This window comes from Branchiostoma belcheri, unplaced genomic scaffold (assembly GCF_001625305.1).
Source record: "Branchiostoma belcheri isolate BF01 breed outbred unplaced genomic scaffold, Haploidv18h27 scaffold20, whole genome shotgun sequence".
Taxonomy (NCBI): domain Eukaryota; kingdom Metazoa; phylum Chordata; class Leptocardii; order Amphioxiformes; family Branchiostomatidae; genus Branchiostoma; species Branchiostoma belcheri.
In genome coordinates this window covers 2,421,351-2,439,352 of record NW_017803491.1, presented here as the reverse complement: position 1 = coordinate 2,439,352, position 18,002 = coordinate 2,421,351, and the positions used below count along the sequence as shown (strand labels likewise).

The window sequence follows — 18,002 nt, the reverse complement described above, 5'->3', positions numbered from 1 at the left end:
GTCAACCCAAGTGCTGTCAACCTATTCTGTCACACAGCAGATCCACAAACAACCCAACTGAAACATTTAATTCCGGACGTAAAAACGACAAAATTGCCGGGAACCTGGAGAATAATAATAAATGTGACGAACGTTCGCAATGGCCTTAACCTATAGGACATATATCAACGACGTCACATATTTTGTACGTCTCCTAGATATCTGTTACTCCACACAGACCTGTATTAGGGGCCGGTCTCCGCCGATGGAGGTCCAGTCCATGGTCCATACGTATCCGGTAGACAAGTCCCTCCTGCCGACCCTCAGGTCTCCCGTCCCGCCTACTTGTTCCAGGAGGTTCTTGAAATCTACCGCCGACACGTCGTATGGAATGTCTGGAAAATAAACGCCCCGTTTTACGTTATTCTGCATTTAAAGCGAGGAAACATGATCTACGTCATAGGGTCGTTCGCGTTGAGTTTTTCACAGTCAAATACATCATACTATCATCTTACGATCTCAAACTAAGCGAGAGCGTTCTTGGGTTAGTCCTCCTTCAAAATTCAGCTTGTTACGATAAAGGCTGTCTTATACACTTGTCTACAGTAGGTCCTGCCGCAGTCTGCTTAACGATTTAAAGGCACCAACATCGTGCGACGACCTGCGAAAAATGTGACTACACTGTAACTATAGCGGTATATAACTATAGGGTGCACCTTTTGATTATATGAGAAATGTGTAACAACATAGCGGCCATTGTTGAAGGTGGTCTAACGAATTTTTAAGTTTTTATAAGTTAAAACAACTCACTCTGAACTACGTTCCCCTCATAAGTGACGTCAAACGTTCCTCCGATGGGTTGTGAAGCCACACTGACCCGCTCAACCTTCAACATTGAGCCAGAAGGATACCTGTACTCTGTGCTGTTGTCGGTAGCTGACGAGACCTGCGGGGGAAAATTCAGTCGGACTGACTCAAGAAATATGATCCTGCAGATGCATGAAATGACATTTGGCATCTTGGCGAAAACAATACCCACTAGATAACATGTACAAGAAGAGGGTCGCCTGCTAGCAGGTCATTTGCAGATGCTGCCATGGCCAAAACGTCAAATGCCTTGTATGCAAGAAGAGACTGAAAGACGGAGAGACTGAAAGTTTCTTGAATCGTCGGAGCACTCAAACTCAACAACGTCAGCAGTGTGGCATTTACGTTGAGCCTCTTGACACCCTATCAGATTGGGCAAAGTAAGAATCAGCATACAGCATCAAATATTTTTGCAAAGCATTCTACGATTGGGTAAGTCCAGTTTTTGTTTTGTAAATTACAGTTTAACCTTGCTTCTGAGTGAGAGTGATTTTCAACAACGCAGATGTGTAGGTGTTATTAAAGATGAGAGTAGCTAGTCTGACCTGTGCAGATCTGACCGCCAGAAGCGGGAAACCGTACGCACTCTCCAGGGCTTCAAACGTGATGTCGTAGCTTGAGTCTTCCCCTTTCTCAACCACCACGTTCTTGATGTTGATTCCGTCAGGCTTGGCTCCTGGAGCCCTGTTTGCTGTAATATCTGATGTCAGAAAAACAGATAATTAGTGTCTCAAATCAGACTGACGCCTCCTACATGCACGATAGTCAACGTTGAATATGCTCAATATGGAATCAAATACATGTATAGACCTAGGATTCATACAACTCATCAGGCACAAAAGATGTCATAATCGTGCCTACCTTCTGGGTTGTCCACCGTATTGACTCTCCCAATGAAGACCGAGTCCACAAGGAGTTCAGTCGGATTCACCAACGTTATCAAGCGGAACTCTTTCGTCTTGAAATTTCTGAAGCCCTGCTTGGACGGGTCACTGGTCACCAGATCGTAGAGGTCTATACAGGTGTAATGCCACCTACCGACAAAAAAAAAACTTGCAGTGACTCTTCGATCAAAACTTGCCTCAAAATTAGTCAAAACTCCATTTTGAAAGACATCTTTTTGGAGTCTGAGGCACTGACCGCTGATATATTCTGTACATAGGATGACGTTATCCATACATGTATTTAGCTATGTTAGATCTTTACTTGTAGAAGACCATGAAAAAGTCCCTGTACTTTTTGTTCAGTCAAGAAAGAATCTATTGAGCAATGAATAAATAAAAAATGATAATACATGTACGTACGTCGAGTCACCCGTTATTCCGACGGAGTAGTCTCCTTGTCCCTGCCGCTCCTCTCCACTGCTGTCTGTGTAGGAGAACGTTATCCTGATGTTGTCACTCAGACCTGATGACCCCTTGTACGCAAAGCACGCCTGCAATAAAATACAGGTGTCAATCAACACAGGCACGGTTCTCACCAGGATTTTTTCACAGCGTTTTTTCAGGTACAGAAGGGCAACTTTCGCAGCGCAAGTCCCACATTGAGCCCCCAAAAAATGATCAGAGCAGGGGGTCTTGTATTATTCTTTCCGAAAAATTTTGAAACTCATAACCCCCCGAGATACAAGATTAGCACTAATCCGGTAAAGAGCCTAATGCCAACAGTTTTTAAACCAGTCTTTTAAACATGTAAATAAAGTGTGGCGGCGATGTGCTTTTGACTCGATCGAAATAATCAAATAAACCATTCATTCATTCATTTTAAAGTAATGGAGGGAGCTAAAGATTAAGACTTACCTTTCGATACATATCCATTCGGATCGGTCCGTCTCCCCATTGCGGACGGTACAGGAAGACATTGTTCCCTGCCCCCAGCCCACAGAACGAGTCTCCTCTGATCTCCCGCTCATAGTCCTGGTAGTAGGCTGTGATCGCGCTGTTTGGATTCGTGATTTCACTGGGGCAGCGGGTACCAAACATGGAAAGAAGGGCAGTTTTTACCTGAAAAGAAAAAAAAATTATGTTAAGAATATACATTCTTGTGTAAGAAGAAAATGCTTATATTCTGTGAAAAAACTGTTTTGAAACTTACATCGGCTGCACTTGCATCGTGAGCGATAGGATCGGAAGGCACGCCGTCCACCTCGAGTGTGAAGGTGTCCAGCGACGGTCTGCCCTCCGTGGTGACGGCGACGGTAGCGTTACCGCCCGATATGTCCACTTCGATCGCGGGGAAAAATCCTGGAGGGCAAGAGGAACAGATTATAGAACTCAGGGATCAGATGAAACGAAGCTACCATTGAAGCCTTGGAATAAGCCTGTTCATGTAGGAACTGCTGTCAAATGTAAAATTCAAGGTCAATGCTTGACATCATGTATAAGACGTGTTTGGTTTATACATGCCTCAAAGGCCCTCCACTTTAACTAGTCGTGTATTTCTAAGATTATTGGCGTAGAGGAAAGACCATTGCCCTTCCATTCATACAAACTCCATTCATAGAGCACCAATATCGACGTACAAACCCTGAACCCGCTCACCTCTAGTAGACTGGAACTCTACAGCCAGCTCGGAGCCGTCAGCTGTGTTAGACTGGGTGATCTTGACTGTATCGGGCTGGACTGACACTAGACTGTTCAGGGCAGTTTTCACGTCGTTCGGGTTACTTGTACTAGTCAGCACACCTGTGGAAGATTGTAGAGGTAACACTATACGCTATAGAATGAAGACCTTTATTGTACATCTACATTGTATTTTTCATCTAAACTCCCTGGCATTTTGTATCAATTGCTGACGCCATGTATCTGTGAAGTCTCGTGTGAATATGGTCATGTGTCCTTAACTCCCGCGAGATTACTTTTTGAAATGATTGGTCATTGATTATCCTGATGAAGGCGACAGTGGTCATTGAAAACTTGATCTGTGTTGAAAGTTTGACATATTAACCAAAATGTATCAAACTGTGCATCCGCAGTTGGAACCACAAATTCGCTTATGATGACTATGTTAACATTACCTGTTGAAGCGCCGTCTAACCGGAGTTTGTACTGGAAGAATGTACCGACGAAGCTGATGGTCTGAACCTGCTTCACCGCTGTATCTGTTGTCCAGTTACTCAGGGTCACTCGCTTTGAGGCAAAGGTAGAAGAAAGGGAGTTATTTGGTATGCGCAATTTTCAACACATCTCCGCCGACATTGCAACTGCTTTGGGGGCAACCTGACACGTGAGCAAGTTTCCCGACCGATTCACGTCTAAGATTGTTATAGAATCGCAAACTGGTGGATCTAACTCGAAGTCTTTAATGGTCTCTCCTTGATCCTCTTTGTTTGCCCAAAGGAATTCTATATTTCAATGTATCCACCAATTTATCTATAGATTGATTGTGCTGGTTTGAATTTTGTATGGCAATGTAGAACATAACAACTGAAACAATGGTAACTTGAGCAGCGTGGCAGTTCACCCTCAAGTTTGCAGAGAGAAGTTACGATTTATTTCGTTTCTTAATACCTGTATTTCTGGGCGAACTGTCACGGACAGCTCCAGTTGTTCCTGCGTCATCCACGCACTGTCAGTCTGCTGTGACGTGTACGATGTGTTGAACATTCGGACGGCCACTTCAAAAAACCCCGTTCCTGTATTCTCGACGAACGCCAACTCCATATAGTAGCTGGAATACAAAAGTGTCCATTTATAGTGACTGTCGTATTTCAGTCCATGCCACGATATGGATGAAATTTATTGTTTTCCCTCGTGTTTCTTCTCCTCCTCCTTTTATTTCGTTAAATGCCAAAATGGATTCAATTTCTTCATTTTTGTGCCAAATGACATGAAATTTGGCATGAAGGTAGAATAGCCAAATGCCCCAGGCGTTTTGTTTTCTTTGGATGCAGACTTTTTTTGCCATTTTCAGGCAAAAAATGTGCATTTTGGAATCTTGAGCCCTGGTATTAAATCCGAATGACCTGAAATTTGATATGGTGATACCTTGGGGACATGTTATGGCACGGCAGGGCTTGACAGAAGCAACAGCTTACAAGACAGCTACATTTTATACGACATATGCATGACTATCGGAAGAGAGTGTACAAGATAGAAATTTCCTTACCTTTTCCCTTTCTCCAGCCACATCTTCTCAGTCTTCTGGCTCGCACCCTTAGCCCACTCAGGGGAGTAGCTAAAGAAGGACGCCACTACGGTCTATGGGGTGGAAACAGTAAAGGGTCACAACATGTACCAGCGAAACAATTTATATCTTTAACTTTCGCTTATCTCGCATGTTTGTGATGTCATACATTTGTGTGTCTCAAATAGAACAACAAAAACATGCCGCCAGATATTCGTCGGCAGAGAAAAAAACATGGTTTTATAAATAAGTAAAACTATGTTGAATCATGAAATATACTTTATCTGCCATATAAAAATATCACACATTGCTGTTTTGTCATACGATTTTGCCATTGTTTTTTTTATTGTATTGTATTGTATTGTATTGTAAGTGACTGACTTTTCTATCCTTATTTGCGTCCGGACTCATCCACAGTTTGGCGATGTCGTCCCCGCGGATGTAGAATTGGTATAAGTTGTCCATCGGCGGTACAAAAAAGGCCCTCGCTCTGGCATCAAAACTGAAAACATTTAAAAGAAAAACTCATCAACACAGCATAGTGATGAAACGTATACACAACCTTAGTCTTACAATGTTACTGAGCGAGCGATGCACATAAAGAAATGAAACATTTAATGTTGTCACAGAGATTATGCGAAATTGGCGAACACGTGTACACACAAAAACCCCTACGAGTTCCATTATTCGCATTCTAACAATCATGACCTCTCGCGAGATCTAGCGAGATCGCATGACACCTCTGGACATTTGGTGAAATCTCGCGAACGCTAGGGAGATCTCGCGAGAAACTTACTAATTCATTTGGGGAAGCTTGTAGTATGCAAACTCGTTGATCGGCACCGGCCAGTAGTCGCTCATGGATGAGTCATACTCCAATATATCATCCATGGTGCCCGGTGCGCTATGGCTGTTGTTCCACAGAGCGAACTCAATTCCGCGGTTCCCTGAAACGCACAAAGACCTTTTTACTCAGGATAACTTGCTGTTTTGCTGTGGAAACCTGAAAAAAGACCGTGAAAATATATTCAATGACAATGTGTTTTGCGACAGAAAAACTCTGTGTTTGATGTACATTGTACTTAGAATAAAACAGCTTCAGAACAACTAATTATAAGACCCATGTTCTCAGCGACCTGTTCATTTGATGGGGATAGAAAACGAGACTAAAATATCTGTATTTTATTAGGCTTAATAATTACCTCTTACACTGTGGCTGGGGCCAGTCTGGAGATCGAGAGTGAACTCGTTGTAATTGTGTGAAGACCGTTACTCTTAGGTCCCATATCTCGGCACTCTACACTTGGTGGCAGCGGTGGGATCGGCACTAGCACATTATCAAAGAAGGGGATACGACTCCTCCTTATAGTAACATCCGGGATGTCTAAGATATTTCTTTAGTACTCAGGTAGCAAAGTTGTTTGTTTGTTGTTTGTTTGTTTGTTTGTTTGTTTGTTTGTTTGTTTGTTTGAAACATTGTTACAGACTTACCAGGCCATGAGAGTGAGGACAGGTCAGGAGCAGCCTGTGTGATACACTCGATCGTGTTGTCTGTCATACTCTGCACAGCACAAGGTGTTCCTGTTGGGAAATAACATCGGATATGCTGATATGCTATTCAAATCCACAAGAGGAAATTAAAGCCATTGTAGACGGTTGTAGAAATGTTGTGAATTAATGACTTATGATTCATTTCATACAACTGCATGCATCTAATATAGATGTGACTGATGTTTTTACAAATTATATTCCAGTCAAATACCACAGATACGTGATAGCAAAGATTCGTAAGAAATGGCCAAAACCCTGCATGGTTAGTCATTAATCATAGATCCTCACCTCCAACGTAGACTTCAGGCGGAGCGTCGGTGTCGTCAAAGTACCTGCCGGTGATGGTGAGCCGGGTACCGCCGGCAAGGCTGCCTGTGGCCGGGCTGACTCCCAGCACCTCTGTGGGGAGGGATGATAAAGAAAATGAGTCAAGAAATGTTGATACATGACAATCGCAATTTTAAAGTTGCCTAAATTTTTATGGCCCTAAATGACATTTTACAACATATACATCAAGTTCTAATTGTGAGTATTGCCCTCAAAACGACATGAAAGGAGAATACCAGGTACCTAGGTCGAAAACAATCCTTATTTTCTGACATCTACCCTGTAGTATGTTGTACGTCTATGCAACTAATTTAAAATTTGCTAGGTTTTCCGTTCCTCAAGTCAGTGTTAAACAGATGATTCAGACGTTTTCCCAACATAGGTATGACGTACCGGCGTATGTTTGGAACATGCCCAAGTTCTTGTCCGTCGGAACCGAAGTCGGCTTCTTGACGTTATTGGCAGTCATCGACCTACCGACCGAAAAGCGAAGACATCTCGTATCGATAGATCGCAGTGAAGATATTCAAATCTTACAGATAATACATAATAAATCATATAAATCATTCAATGTGTGCTATAGAGCTTACCTTCCAAAGGCTCGATCAATAATGAAACTGACGTTCATGTTGCCTATTGAATGGAAGAACATGATTGTGTGATTTTCTTACCGTATATCACAAAGTGTCAAATCTGAACTTAAATGATGCCTGCAGCAATTCTTAGCAATTAATTAAATTATGCTGATAAAAAAAAGTGCTACCTTGTGCTTTGGCTACTTGCTCGACACCCTTTACTACCATGTGTTAAAACAGTGGAATTTCAACAACAGTATCAAAATCATCATGTAAAACACACCATACGTTATTTCCATAAATGTGTTTGTTTATTTGTTTTATCTTTTAGTGCATAATGGAGATGTCCAACTTACCTACGTAGGAGCCCTCCAGTTTGCATACAAACCAGCCGTTATCCGAAGTCCCATCGTTCTCCAGCTGGATGCCATACCTTTGTGCAAAACACAGAGCAATTCAATTTTCTTATATTTGGTAGAACAGCCCAAAAACATAAAAGAGACAAACTGATTAATCACTAAAGATCTGGATCCATTCCTTGCATGCATGTATTTAAAATTTAAACACTAACAGTAAATATCATCAAAGGAAGGCAAACATATATTAACTGTATATTACATAAACCTGCTAGAAACAGATCAGTACATTTGCATGACATGTAATATCATTCTTTAATTACTATTGTTACATAAATAATGACTCAAATCTATGCAGCAACGAGCGGGCTGAACCATCCAACATGGCGACGAGTAGTTACGTCATGGTCACGTGAGTGCAAACATGTCATACTTACATTTCATCGTTTTCGAAATCTCGCAGCTCACACTTCTGACCGCCAACGAAGACCCTGCACGATTAATTATTCATTGAAGATTGGACATCCAGGAAATGAGACCCACAAGAAAACAGTTTCTAAAGCAGCTGGGTAGATTTTGGAAACTGTCAGACGTTTCCAGTGGCATACACTACTTTTCGTCTGTATTTCTAAATATCAAAATATACAATCACTTCGTGTCTTGTTCAATGTTTGAATGGGAGAGGGTTAGGGTTGGGGTTGGGGTTAGGGTTGGGGTTGGTGTTAGGGTTGGGGTTAGGGTTGGGGTTAGGGTTGGGATCAGACACGGTTCTGGATTGTCTCGGCGTATCCAAGAACAGAGATTTGCAGACATGATTTTGGATATGACTATATTAGTATATACTATCCAGAATCGGGCCTGCAAGAGGATCTATGTGCGTCAAATGCCACTAACGATGGTAAGGCCAATTGGACAGAAGGGGTGGGGCAAAATGAGATGCTGAAAATCGAAAATGCCCCACCTTTTAAAGGCACACTTTCTCCCATTGGTACCGTTGGGCGCGTTGCTGCCGTATAAGGTGGTAAAGATTTTACCCTTCACGGTTATGAAACTTCCTGAAAAGAAAGATGATTTAGTACATTGTGTCATTCTAACGTTCGTCCTCGTGCTTTGTATGTTTATCTGATGTACTTTATGTGATAACATTTGTATTTATTACCATCACAGTATCAAACGAAAGTAGAAAATCATTATTCCAAAATATGCATAAAAATGAAGGGGCACGCGTTACCTGGAGGTGCAGACGACGGCACTATACTATTAATCATTGGTGTCACATCTCCCCGGTACTGAGAAGAAAAAACGTAAAACTTGATGCAGGGTTGCTCTCTGGCTTATTCACAGTGCAGTCTATTGTACCAACATTGTCCAACCATAGACCCGTGACAATTGATGAATAAATCACATGGACAGATGGACAACGGGAAAAGGAAGGAAGGAAGGGAGGAGGAAGGAAGGAAGGAAGGAAGGAAGGAAGGTATTTTGGGCTCCTTCACCATAGAAATCCCTATAGGGCGAAAACTGCGGCCTTACCTGAAAACGACACGCATGGCAGTGCCTATTTGCGGGTATCTCCTCGCCGTCCACAGTCACCCGGATGTTGTACCACCCATTCTCCTCCACAGGGCTGAAGTAAGGTCATGCACACATGGTTTACTTCCGGGGCAACAAGACAAAGTACTAGTACTCATAGTGGCACGTGGACAACTAAACCTCGTTTGAAACACTTTCATTCACATAAGCTATCCTGGTTCTACAGTAGTGCCAGGTTGTAGTTTCAACATGTTTAGTTTCTGATTGCTGCTGCGTCGTTCCCAAAATACTTGCATACAAGTGTATCTAAAGTTGCATATAGCTAGTTAACTGTAGCAAATTATTAGAAAAGACCATGTTATCATCATGCAATCTCTAAACATCTGTCGGAGACTGTTACTAGTATGTATGTAATGAGTGTGGATGTACGCTTACGGAGTCCTGAAGACGATCTGTTGCTGGTTGGACATGTCGGGTTCAACGGCACCGTCCAGAGAGAACCTGCCCGACTCGTGAACCAGTTTCACCCTGTTTCCGGCATCCTTGTTCCCTTCGCCCCAGTCAAACTGGTTAGCAGAGAATCCTGATGAAAATATACATAGTTATTGACAAGTCTATTGATACATTTGCTAATTGATTCTTGCAAGTTATATGTATGTTGAGCTCACTCATTAAATGTACGAGCATTGGTTGATAGCTTTCCTTATTTGCTTGTTTGATGTTGACTTGACATAAAATTCAGATCCATCCAAGCTCAGTGTACTCAATGCATTTAGACTCATTGTACATTATAATGCTGGGTACGGAAGTATTGTTTTGGGTGTCTGAGCTGTGGAGGTTGTGCATCTGCTTGTCCAAGCAGCGTATGCGTAGGTAGGCAGCACGTGGGTGAGGAAGATTGACATACAGAGGGACAATTGGAGCTCAATGGTCTCAGGAGAAATTAGAGGTCGACATGGGGGAATTCAGGAGGCCGAGGATTGCATAAGTCTGAAGTCTCCGATTTCTGGGTTGTATTGCTTTCGATTTTACTGGGACGAACGAAAAGAAATAGAAAATGTAAAGAGTCAATTTGTGTGTGTGTCCTTACCTTCCCCGACGAGCCAGACTTGAGTCTCCCCTGCCAAGCTTCCGTGGTTGGGGTTGATAGAAGCCACTGATCGCGCAGGAGTCGCTAAACGAGTGAATCAACAAATTGGTATTATAATGTTATCATGAATACAGCAGAAGATTGGTGTTTTCGTTGTAAAGATAATGAAGCATTAAAACGACCAACGTCTATATTAGGGGGAAACAACGATGTGCACATATCAGTGAGTTGTTATTACACTACTACTGGTGGCAGCGGCGGTACAAGTATTAAGAAGACAAATGCAGGAAGGGTCATTATGTTACCAGTTATTTATTAGTCATTTCTATAACCATCCTCACAGTATATATGGCAGTCACTAGAAAACATTATATCGGCAGTGGCAACAGAGAAAGATATTGACTTCACATTTGACAGTTTAACACTGGTGGCAGCGATGGGATTCATGGGATGACGTAATCTCTAAGCAGATCTTTGGAGGGGAAATGGGTACCTTCTCCGGTACTGTGTGTATTCTTGAAAGTTAGGAAATAGCTTTTTCCTTCTACTTGTACTCCTTATTGTCTTAGCTCGTTGAGCTTGACATCTCGATTTTTGAAAAGTGGAAGGCGAAAAATACCCTAATATTTTAGTTTACGTACTGCAAGAGGTACCCAAGGTTAGAATAGTGTAATATGAAACTTACGGACACAGCCTAGGAGGTAAGATCACCATGAAAACGTTTAGAAATACAAACTTCGGAGGTCAGCAAATCTATTCACTGGGTTTTATTTTTAGCCAGGAGTCACGAGATTGTTTATGAAACCACCATCAATGTCAACAAAGGTTTGCGCTACCATGACTGCAGGCCACGCCCTTCCTTTGCTTTGGTAATCAAGATTTGGTAATTAAGATCAAGCATTGTTAAATTATATAGTTGCTCATTTTGCAACTGTTTTGTACGATTTACAGTATGGTTAAAAACTTTTGTTTTTTTTTTTAAATTAATGCGCGCGTGGATGTCATCCATATAATTAAATCAACATGGCCTAAGCTGCCTGGCAGGGCCGGGCCCCGTGTGGGAATTGACAATTGTGACCTCGGCATAAGGATGTCTTCCATGAAACACACAAATAGAGGATGGCACAACAAAGATGGCGAATACCACACGTTTGTACTGACTCTGTAACCATGGTGACGGGTCCAAACAAACACATAGTTCATGAACTATCACAGGAGAGGGTGTTTGTCCGCAAATATTTGACAAAAACAAAAAAAGATAAGGGTTGACAAAAAAGTTGACAAAACCCAAGTTTTCTTTTAAGGTTCTTTACTTACGAGCAACATGCTTCGACTTGTAATTACGTCCTTGTGATATCTGTAAACAAGCTTTAAAAGATGAAGTTTAAGATACCAGTCTTTTCACATGATTGTGTACGAAAACTTTACATTGTCGAAGAAAACTTCAGAACAATTGTCCAAACAATATTGTTAAGAAGCTACCCATGGCATACTTTTGTCGTGTTTTTGTACAAACTCTTCGGCATGTCTTTGAAGCGTTTGTTTCTTTTCATGATCACCCACTATGACCGTACACGCGACACACGGGGCTTAGTACTGGGTTATAAGTATACATTACGTGGATCCGTTTCTGCCAACCCTTGATGGATAAGTGCAATGACCCCATGGGGAGTACGGATAGAGGAGTTACATACGGCTAACAGGTTGTGTCAGGTGAATAGGGTTTCATGATTAGGAAATTACATAAGCGTTGCTGAGGGAATATAGTACCTATTGGTGACCTGTTGGCTTTCAAACAAATGGTTTGGTGTAAGATCATTCTATCGCCACTTAAACCAGTGGAATCTGGCTTAGACATGTACTACTGATGCCTGTTCGCAAATATTGAAGTCGTCAACCTATTATAGAATTTTGGGTAAGATGTCAGCATACAGGAGGTACGAGGAACAAACACGTTTCCTCTATATAGCTCAAAACAGTCTTGAATTGACTGAATATGTGTCAATCAATGCTCCTGAATTTCAATACTAATTTAACAGTTATATTATCCTCGTATACACATTGATCAGGCAAATTTCAGTGTGGAAATACCGTATAAGATATACCGACATGACAACGTATAAGATGCCGCACACGTGAGTTTCCACTAACCAGAACGCCCCTTTGTGTAAAGTTACACGGCTCTGCACAACTGTCAACATTACTTTACTGTCCATTCCTTGCTACACATGTTTATATGTTTGTACCGTAAACAACGTCATGGTGTAGTGTTTCCCCAGTCTCATACAGGCTCTTACCCTGACCTTTAAACAACCCAGTACCACTTAAGCTGCGTCGCTCTGGTCAGCCTCTTCAGTACTAGTGTTCCCCTATTCAAACCAATCCGTACATTTGTGACTTATGCCTACGCTCCATGAGAAAGTTGCATACATTTAAACAAAAAGTTTTTATGTTGTTTGTGTGTGTTGTATACTAGTATTTTACAAAATCTTAAAAGGTGTTGCAAAGGCTCTCTGTTTTGTCGCAAACTCACGCCGTGCATGCTATCGGCCTACGATCGCAAACTAAGGAGATTCTTGGGATAGTTGTGCATATTCAAATGTGCACACCGAAATGACCCAAAGATTCTTGAATTCCTGTCCGTAGTTGGCTGGGAAATATTGTATGACCTTGAACGAATGCGTGGCGCCGTAACACTCCAGTGAAGCCATGAAAAGTTTCGCGGGTGGCCCAAACGTTCAACATTTCAAATTCCCGGGTTTTGTTGCTCTCTCGACTGGCATGCTACTATGGTAATGGAAATGACGCTTAACTTAGTCCTCTCTATGAAGGGAACTTGCACAAGATCTATCGCAACACATTGCCAATCTAAAATGTGGTGGTCACAATCTGACAGCTCACATAATATGCGTATGGCTCCAAGTCATGTCCTTCAAACAGAGAAATGTATTGTAACTTTTTGATAACTGATGAAGTTGCTTCAACATTCTTTTTTTTTTATACTCAAAAGATAAAACTATTTTTGTCATACAGCCTTGGCCGGCAAAGAGCAACCGCTTATCTTTTGCATGTTAAGTTTTTTCTGCTTTTAAGATGTAACCTAGCAAGATAAACAATGTTTTCCTCACTTTGACTCCGTGCGCCTTGCAGAAGCAGAAGAATCCAGACCGACCAGGCGGCGGCAGCGTACCGGCGTGACACAGCCATGTCCCCGGGAACCCTCGCGATCGCCTCTGTCGTCTGCGGACACTCGGCTTGTCTGGCGTTCTAGTCGCGTGGCATGAGTACCTCCCAGAAAATCTCGAGTTAGCCCTTTGTTTCGACGTATAATGACTAAATAACCAGCCTGAAACCAGAGCTACCAAGACATACACGCGTCTTTCTTGAGGCGTAACCTAAGGAACAGGTATGTTGACGCAAGGGGGGTTGAAACCTCCTAGCCTTGATTGACGTAAACCTTTCACTTTGCTGAGATGCTCTTTTACTCCATCAATCATCAGGCTTTGTCATTGGCTTATATAAAACTCGGACAAACTATTGGTACAGCGAGGGGACAAGGCTTGTGTTTATGGTCCAGCTTCACTGCTCAGTTGGTCGTATTGTGGTCTTTAACCCCCTACTCTGTAATAGACTGGTATGGTAGAGGTGAAAGCCTGATTGTACGCGGCTGCTGAACTGAAACATATCGCGACCTTCCCGGGGGGTTGTCAACATTCTGAATAGGAAACATGCATGGAAGCAGCCATATACATACTATGATTGGTCAAAGGTGTCTACCAATGGTAAATCAATGCATGGCGTATTTATATCGCTGAACTAAATAGACCTTGACGGACGTACAGTAGCTTTATGTCACTCTTCATAGAGTCACAATAATAGTGTGACCATGTGTTTTTGAAATATGACTCTGAAAGTATTATTCATACCAGGGTATTTGAATGGTAATTGTATAATTGGTAAATTATCTAATCCCTGTACATAGTGCCTGCCCCGTGATATGAAAAATAAATGCTACGAAACTTCATATGGCGAGTGCTCCCATACACGACACTTCGTCCCGGGCCCATTGCCCTGGATGCACTGCATGCTCATTTTCAAAGGAGGCGCCCTTAAACGGCTTACATGATATATTGTATATGTCTCACACACGAAAGCGACTAGTCTTGAGAATCAGGTACTAGGTAGGGATTATGTAATGTCTCGCTGTTGTCACTCCTTTGTCCTGATTGGTTGCTTACTTGACGGTTGATTGATTGGTCAGGATGTTGTTTAACGCATGCGTACTGAATAGGGGGTTTACGCCAGGTTCATTGACGTGATAAGGTCACAGTTTAACTTCCGTATTCCTGATTGTTATTGCCATATGGAGACGGGTGTTTGCTTAGTAGCGAAAAAAGGTAACATTTTACTTTTGTCACTTCTCTGTCAGAGTTGAATTTGTTACTGACTTGCATGGTTAGAACGTGGGCGTATACGCATATGCAATATTCCTGAAGATTTTCACAAAGATATATTTCTATTTTTATTTATTTAAGAGTCTGGTAGTCATTGAAAAGCACCCTATCGTAAACGCCTATGTTTGCACTACCCAACGTGAATTCACAGTACATTATCATGGTGGAAGCATGCCCAAATATATAGATATGGCCACATGAGATTTGTTCTTGTTTCACATAAGATCCTTTTAAGAGAAAAGGGCCTAGGGTATACAAGGGTATACAAGGCCAAAGGTCACGGTAACACTGGAATGCACGTGCGACCAATGTGCGTATGCCATCGTATCGTGCAATACATCTTCGGTCCGCATTAGGGCGTGTTGGGAACAAGATTGTATTTATCTGCACAAGTACGCACCCGCAAAAGCTAGAGCTTTAACTCTCAGAACTTTTCAGAATTCCCTGCCATCGGATACCAAGGTCCCACGTGAAGACCAAACACGGTTATTAGATGACAAAGTTTAAAACTTACCGCTCATTACAATCTTCTTCCTTTTTCATTTCAGGTTTCAGAAAAAGGCCGATAGTACACGATGGATAGCATACTCACAAACTTGAGTACACTTCTCTGGATCTTGTATGAGTGGCCCAGTGCACTGATTGCAATTATTGTAGTTTTAATTATAGTCTGGATTGTCAACATTCTCAGCATTCGCCAAGTCATTCCTATGATCATCATAGTGCTCTGTGTGGCTGCTGCACTTGAAAGTCAACGCCTGGCACTAAAGGGAAAGGAACTTGAAATCAAAAAAGCACGAATTGACCAACAGCTGGAGATGGCAAAGTTGGATGCGGAAGTCAAAAAACAACAACTGGAAGTTGAAAAGGAGCGGCTGTCACTGCAACGTGATAAAGTTCGAGCGTACGAAAATATTCATATCGCCACCTTGTCTGATACAAAAGAAGAAACTGAAGAGTATGAAAACCGTGGCTGGATTTCTAGCGAAACCAAACGTGTCCAGAAGAAAGAGTCATATAGTCGTTTTTCACCATCTCAAATAGAGCAACTTAGGCGTCAACTTAATGAAACGCTTCAACTGGACCTGGAAAAAGCGGACAAGCCTGCGATTGAATGACAATCTGTGATTGAAGAACAAACTGCGCCTGGACGACAAGGAAATGACCAATCTCAATATAATCTATCTAGAATCGTAAGCAAAATCAATTACCAATAGTTTCTAATTTCACTTCCTGAGAAGAGCTTGCCCTAGCTTAATGCATTATGACCATAGGAATATTTGCGATCTTCTGGAAGTGCACTATAATTATTCCAGTCCAAGTCTGAACAAATCAGTCAGAGAGAAAGAGAGAGGAAGAAACTCTAAAGTCTGCTGTGTGTGATGTGCAATTTTCTTTTAAAGACGGCAAAATGAGATATAATCTTCTTTAGTATTCACATGTACTAGTTATGATTTCTAAAATATTTCGGCCATGTCAGATGAATACCTTTTAATAGTTAATAGTTAACATATTATCAATGTGTATTGCCTATCTGCCAATGTGTGCCAATTTGTAATGCCACTTTGTTAACAAACACTCGCATTCCGATTATCAAACTGGACCAATGCAGACCAATGCTATGTTAGCTACTTATGTGTTGTATGACGGGATCGGATACCCGCCCAATCTAACATGGTGGACGTATGAAGACCTCAGCCACACTAAGTGTAAGCTCTTCAAGTTAATTGTTCAAACTTACATGACATGTGATATGCGGCAATTAATTTTCCAATTCTGCAGTTTAGATACATATTGATTAGTGTCACTCTGTTGTTGACTGTCAATTATATAGAAATGAGAATTTAATACATGATGACCTGTACTTAGCTTGTAAGAGCATAAACGTACAATAATAAAGGTCTTTCATTCATTCAAAATATTTTGACAGAGGTCTAGCGTATAGCTGTCGCAGTTGCAACGCCAGGTTACTTTTCACCAATGAAAATCAGTACACTATGCATTGTCTCAGTGTGCAATTTTTTTAATTTAAAACGAACATTACATCACATACATCACAAAACCCCCTCCCAACTACCAAATCCTGTGGTTGTTATTTGAACATTCCGATGATAGACGGAATAATTGGTATAACAGTTAATAAACAAACATAAACGTTGCTACGATCGTAACATCAAAAATGTGGTTGTATCAAATCTCATATCTGAGTACGTAAACTTACATGCAAAGCTGTACATGTGAAAATACAAACAACAGTCTAGTGTCTTCTTTCTTCTTTGGCAACGTCGCTATCTTTGTGTCATCACAAATCCGGAAGTGAAAGAGACCGCCATCGAAACTTGGGAGGTATTCCCCTGTCACGTCTAACATGCGAAACATAAACAAAGTTCACAACTGTTGAATTTAAAACTGCTTTATTCTGCGTGTAGATAGACTAAAATAATATCTAGTTGAATTCATACAACGTGACAGTCGGAAATATACTTACGTAGTGTAAAGAATATAAGACAGACTGTAATTGCAGAAATGATTATGGCGAAATGTGAGAGGACAGGACTCGATCATGTTTACATGTAGGAAACATGTTGTTTTGACTGATCTGCTTAGTTACACACACAAGAACTGACAATGTTCATTGTGATTTTTCCTGCTACAGGGAAGCAAATTGCACAGAAAAGCACTCTGAATTCTTGATTTGATTATAGGTAACAGTATGCATTATACTCAATATCCGAAGGTAAGGCCATTGATTGCACATTCGAATTCTGTCCAAAAGCATGGTTCATGTTGTTTTCCCCATACGTCGATGACGGTTACTGAGTCGAGCGTTCCGTATATTTCAGATGGCGAAAGTCTTCGAGGTTACATTCTTCTTCGCCTCTTCTGTAAATTGCTGCTGTACCTATCACAGCTTTAACTTCTTGACATATATAATGTATGAAGGCTGACACAGGTTGTTAGTACAGTTTTAGTTGTCTGTCGATGTCGGTTACGTACTGAGTCGAGCGTTCCGCATATTCTAGATGGCAAAAGTCTTCGAGGTTACATTCTTCTTCGCCTCTTCTGTTAATTCTTGTTGCTGTAGGTCATATCTTCAGCTCCTTGCATGGTTGCCGACACAGGTTGTCAGTTCATTATTATTTGT

General features: G+C 41.6%; 1 protein-coding gene across 1 annotated transcript in view; it reads right to left on the bottom strand.

The window, feature by feature from the left end:
• The window catches only part of LOC109469086 (fibrocystin-L-like), a 41,164-nt gene extending 27,554 nt beyond the window's left edge, over positions 1 to 13,610 (bottom strand). Inside the window, 25 exon segments of the mRNA XM_019767470.1 lie at positions 325 to 374; positions 790 to 925; positions 1,392 to 1,546; positions 1,657 to 1,880; positions 2,151 to 2,281; positions 2,646 to 2,849; positions 2,941 to 3,089; positions 3,387 to 3,530; positions 3,863 to 3,974; positions 4,356 to 4,515; positions 4,954 to 5,045; positions 5,353 to 5,473; positions 5,768 to 5,918; positions 6,463 to 6,552; positions 6,811 to 6,921; positions 7,243 to 7,322; positions 7,440 to 7,482; positions 7,781 to 7,857; positions 8,218 to 8,271; positions 8,742 to 8,835; positions 9,012 to 9,069; positions 9,314 to 9,407; positions 9,749 to 9,896; positions 10,404 to 10,487; positions 13,532 to 13,610. Of these exon segments, the coding sequence (XP_019623029.1) occupies positions 325 to 374; positions 790 to 925; positions 1,392 to 1,546; positions 1,657 to 1,880; positions 2,151 to 2,281; positions 2,646 to 2,849; positions 2,941 to 3,089; positions 3,387 to 3,530; positions 3,863 to 3,974; positions 4,356 to 4,515; positions 4,954 to 5,045; positions 5,353 to 5,473; positions 5,768 to 5,918; positions 6,463 to 6,552; positions 6,811 to 6,921; positions 7,243 to 7,322; positions 7,440 to 7,482; positions 7,781 to 7,857; positions 8,218 to 8,271; positions 8,742 to 8,835; positions 9,012 to 9,069; positions 9,314 to 9,407; positions 9,749 to 9,896; positions 10,404 to 10,487; positions 13,532 to 13,610 (2,841 nt within the window).
• Between the last annotated feature and the right edge of the window lie 4,392 nt (positions 13,611 to 18,002).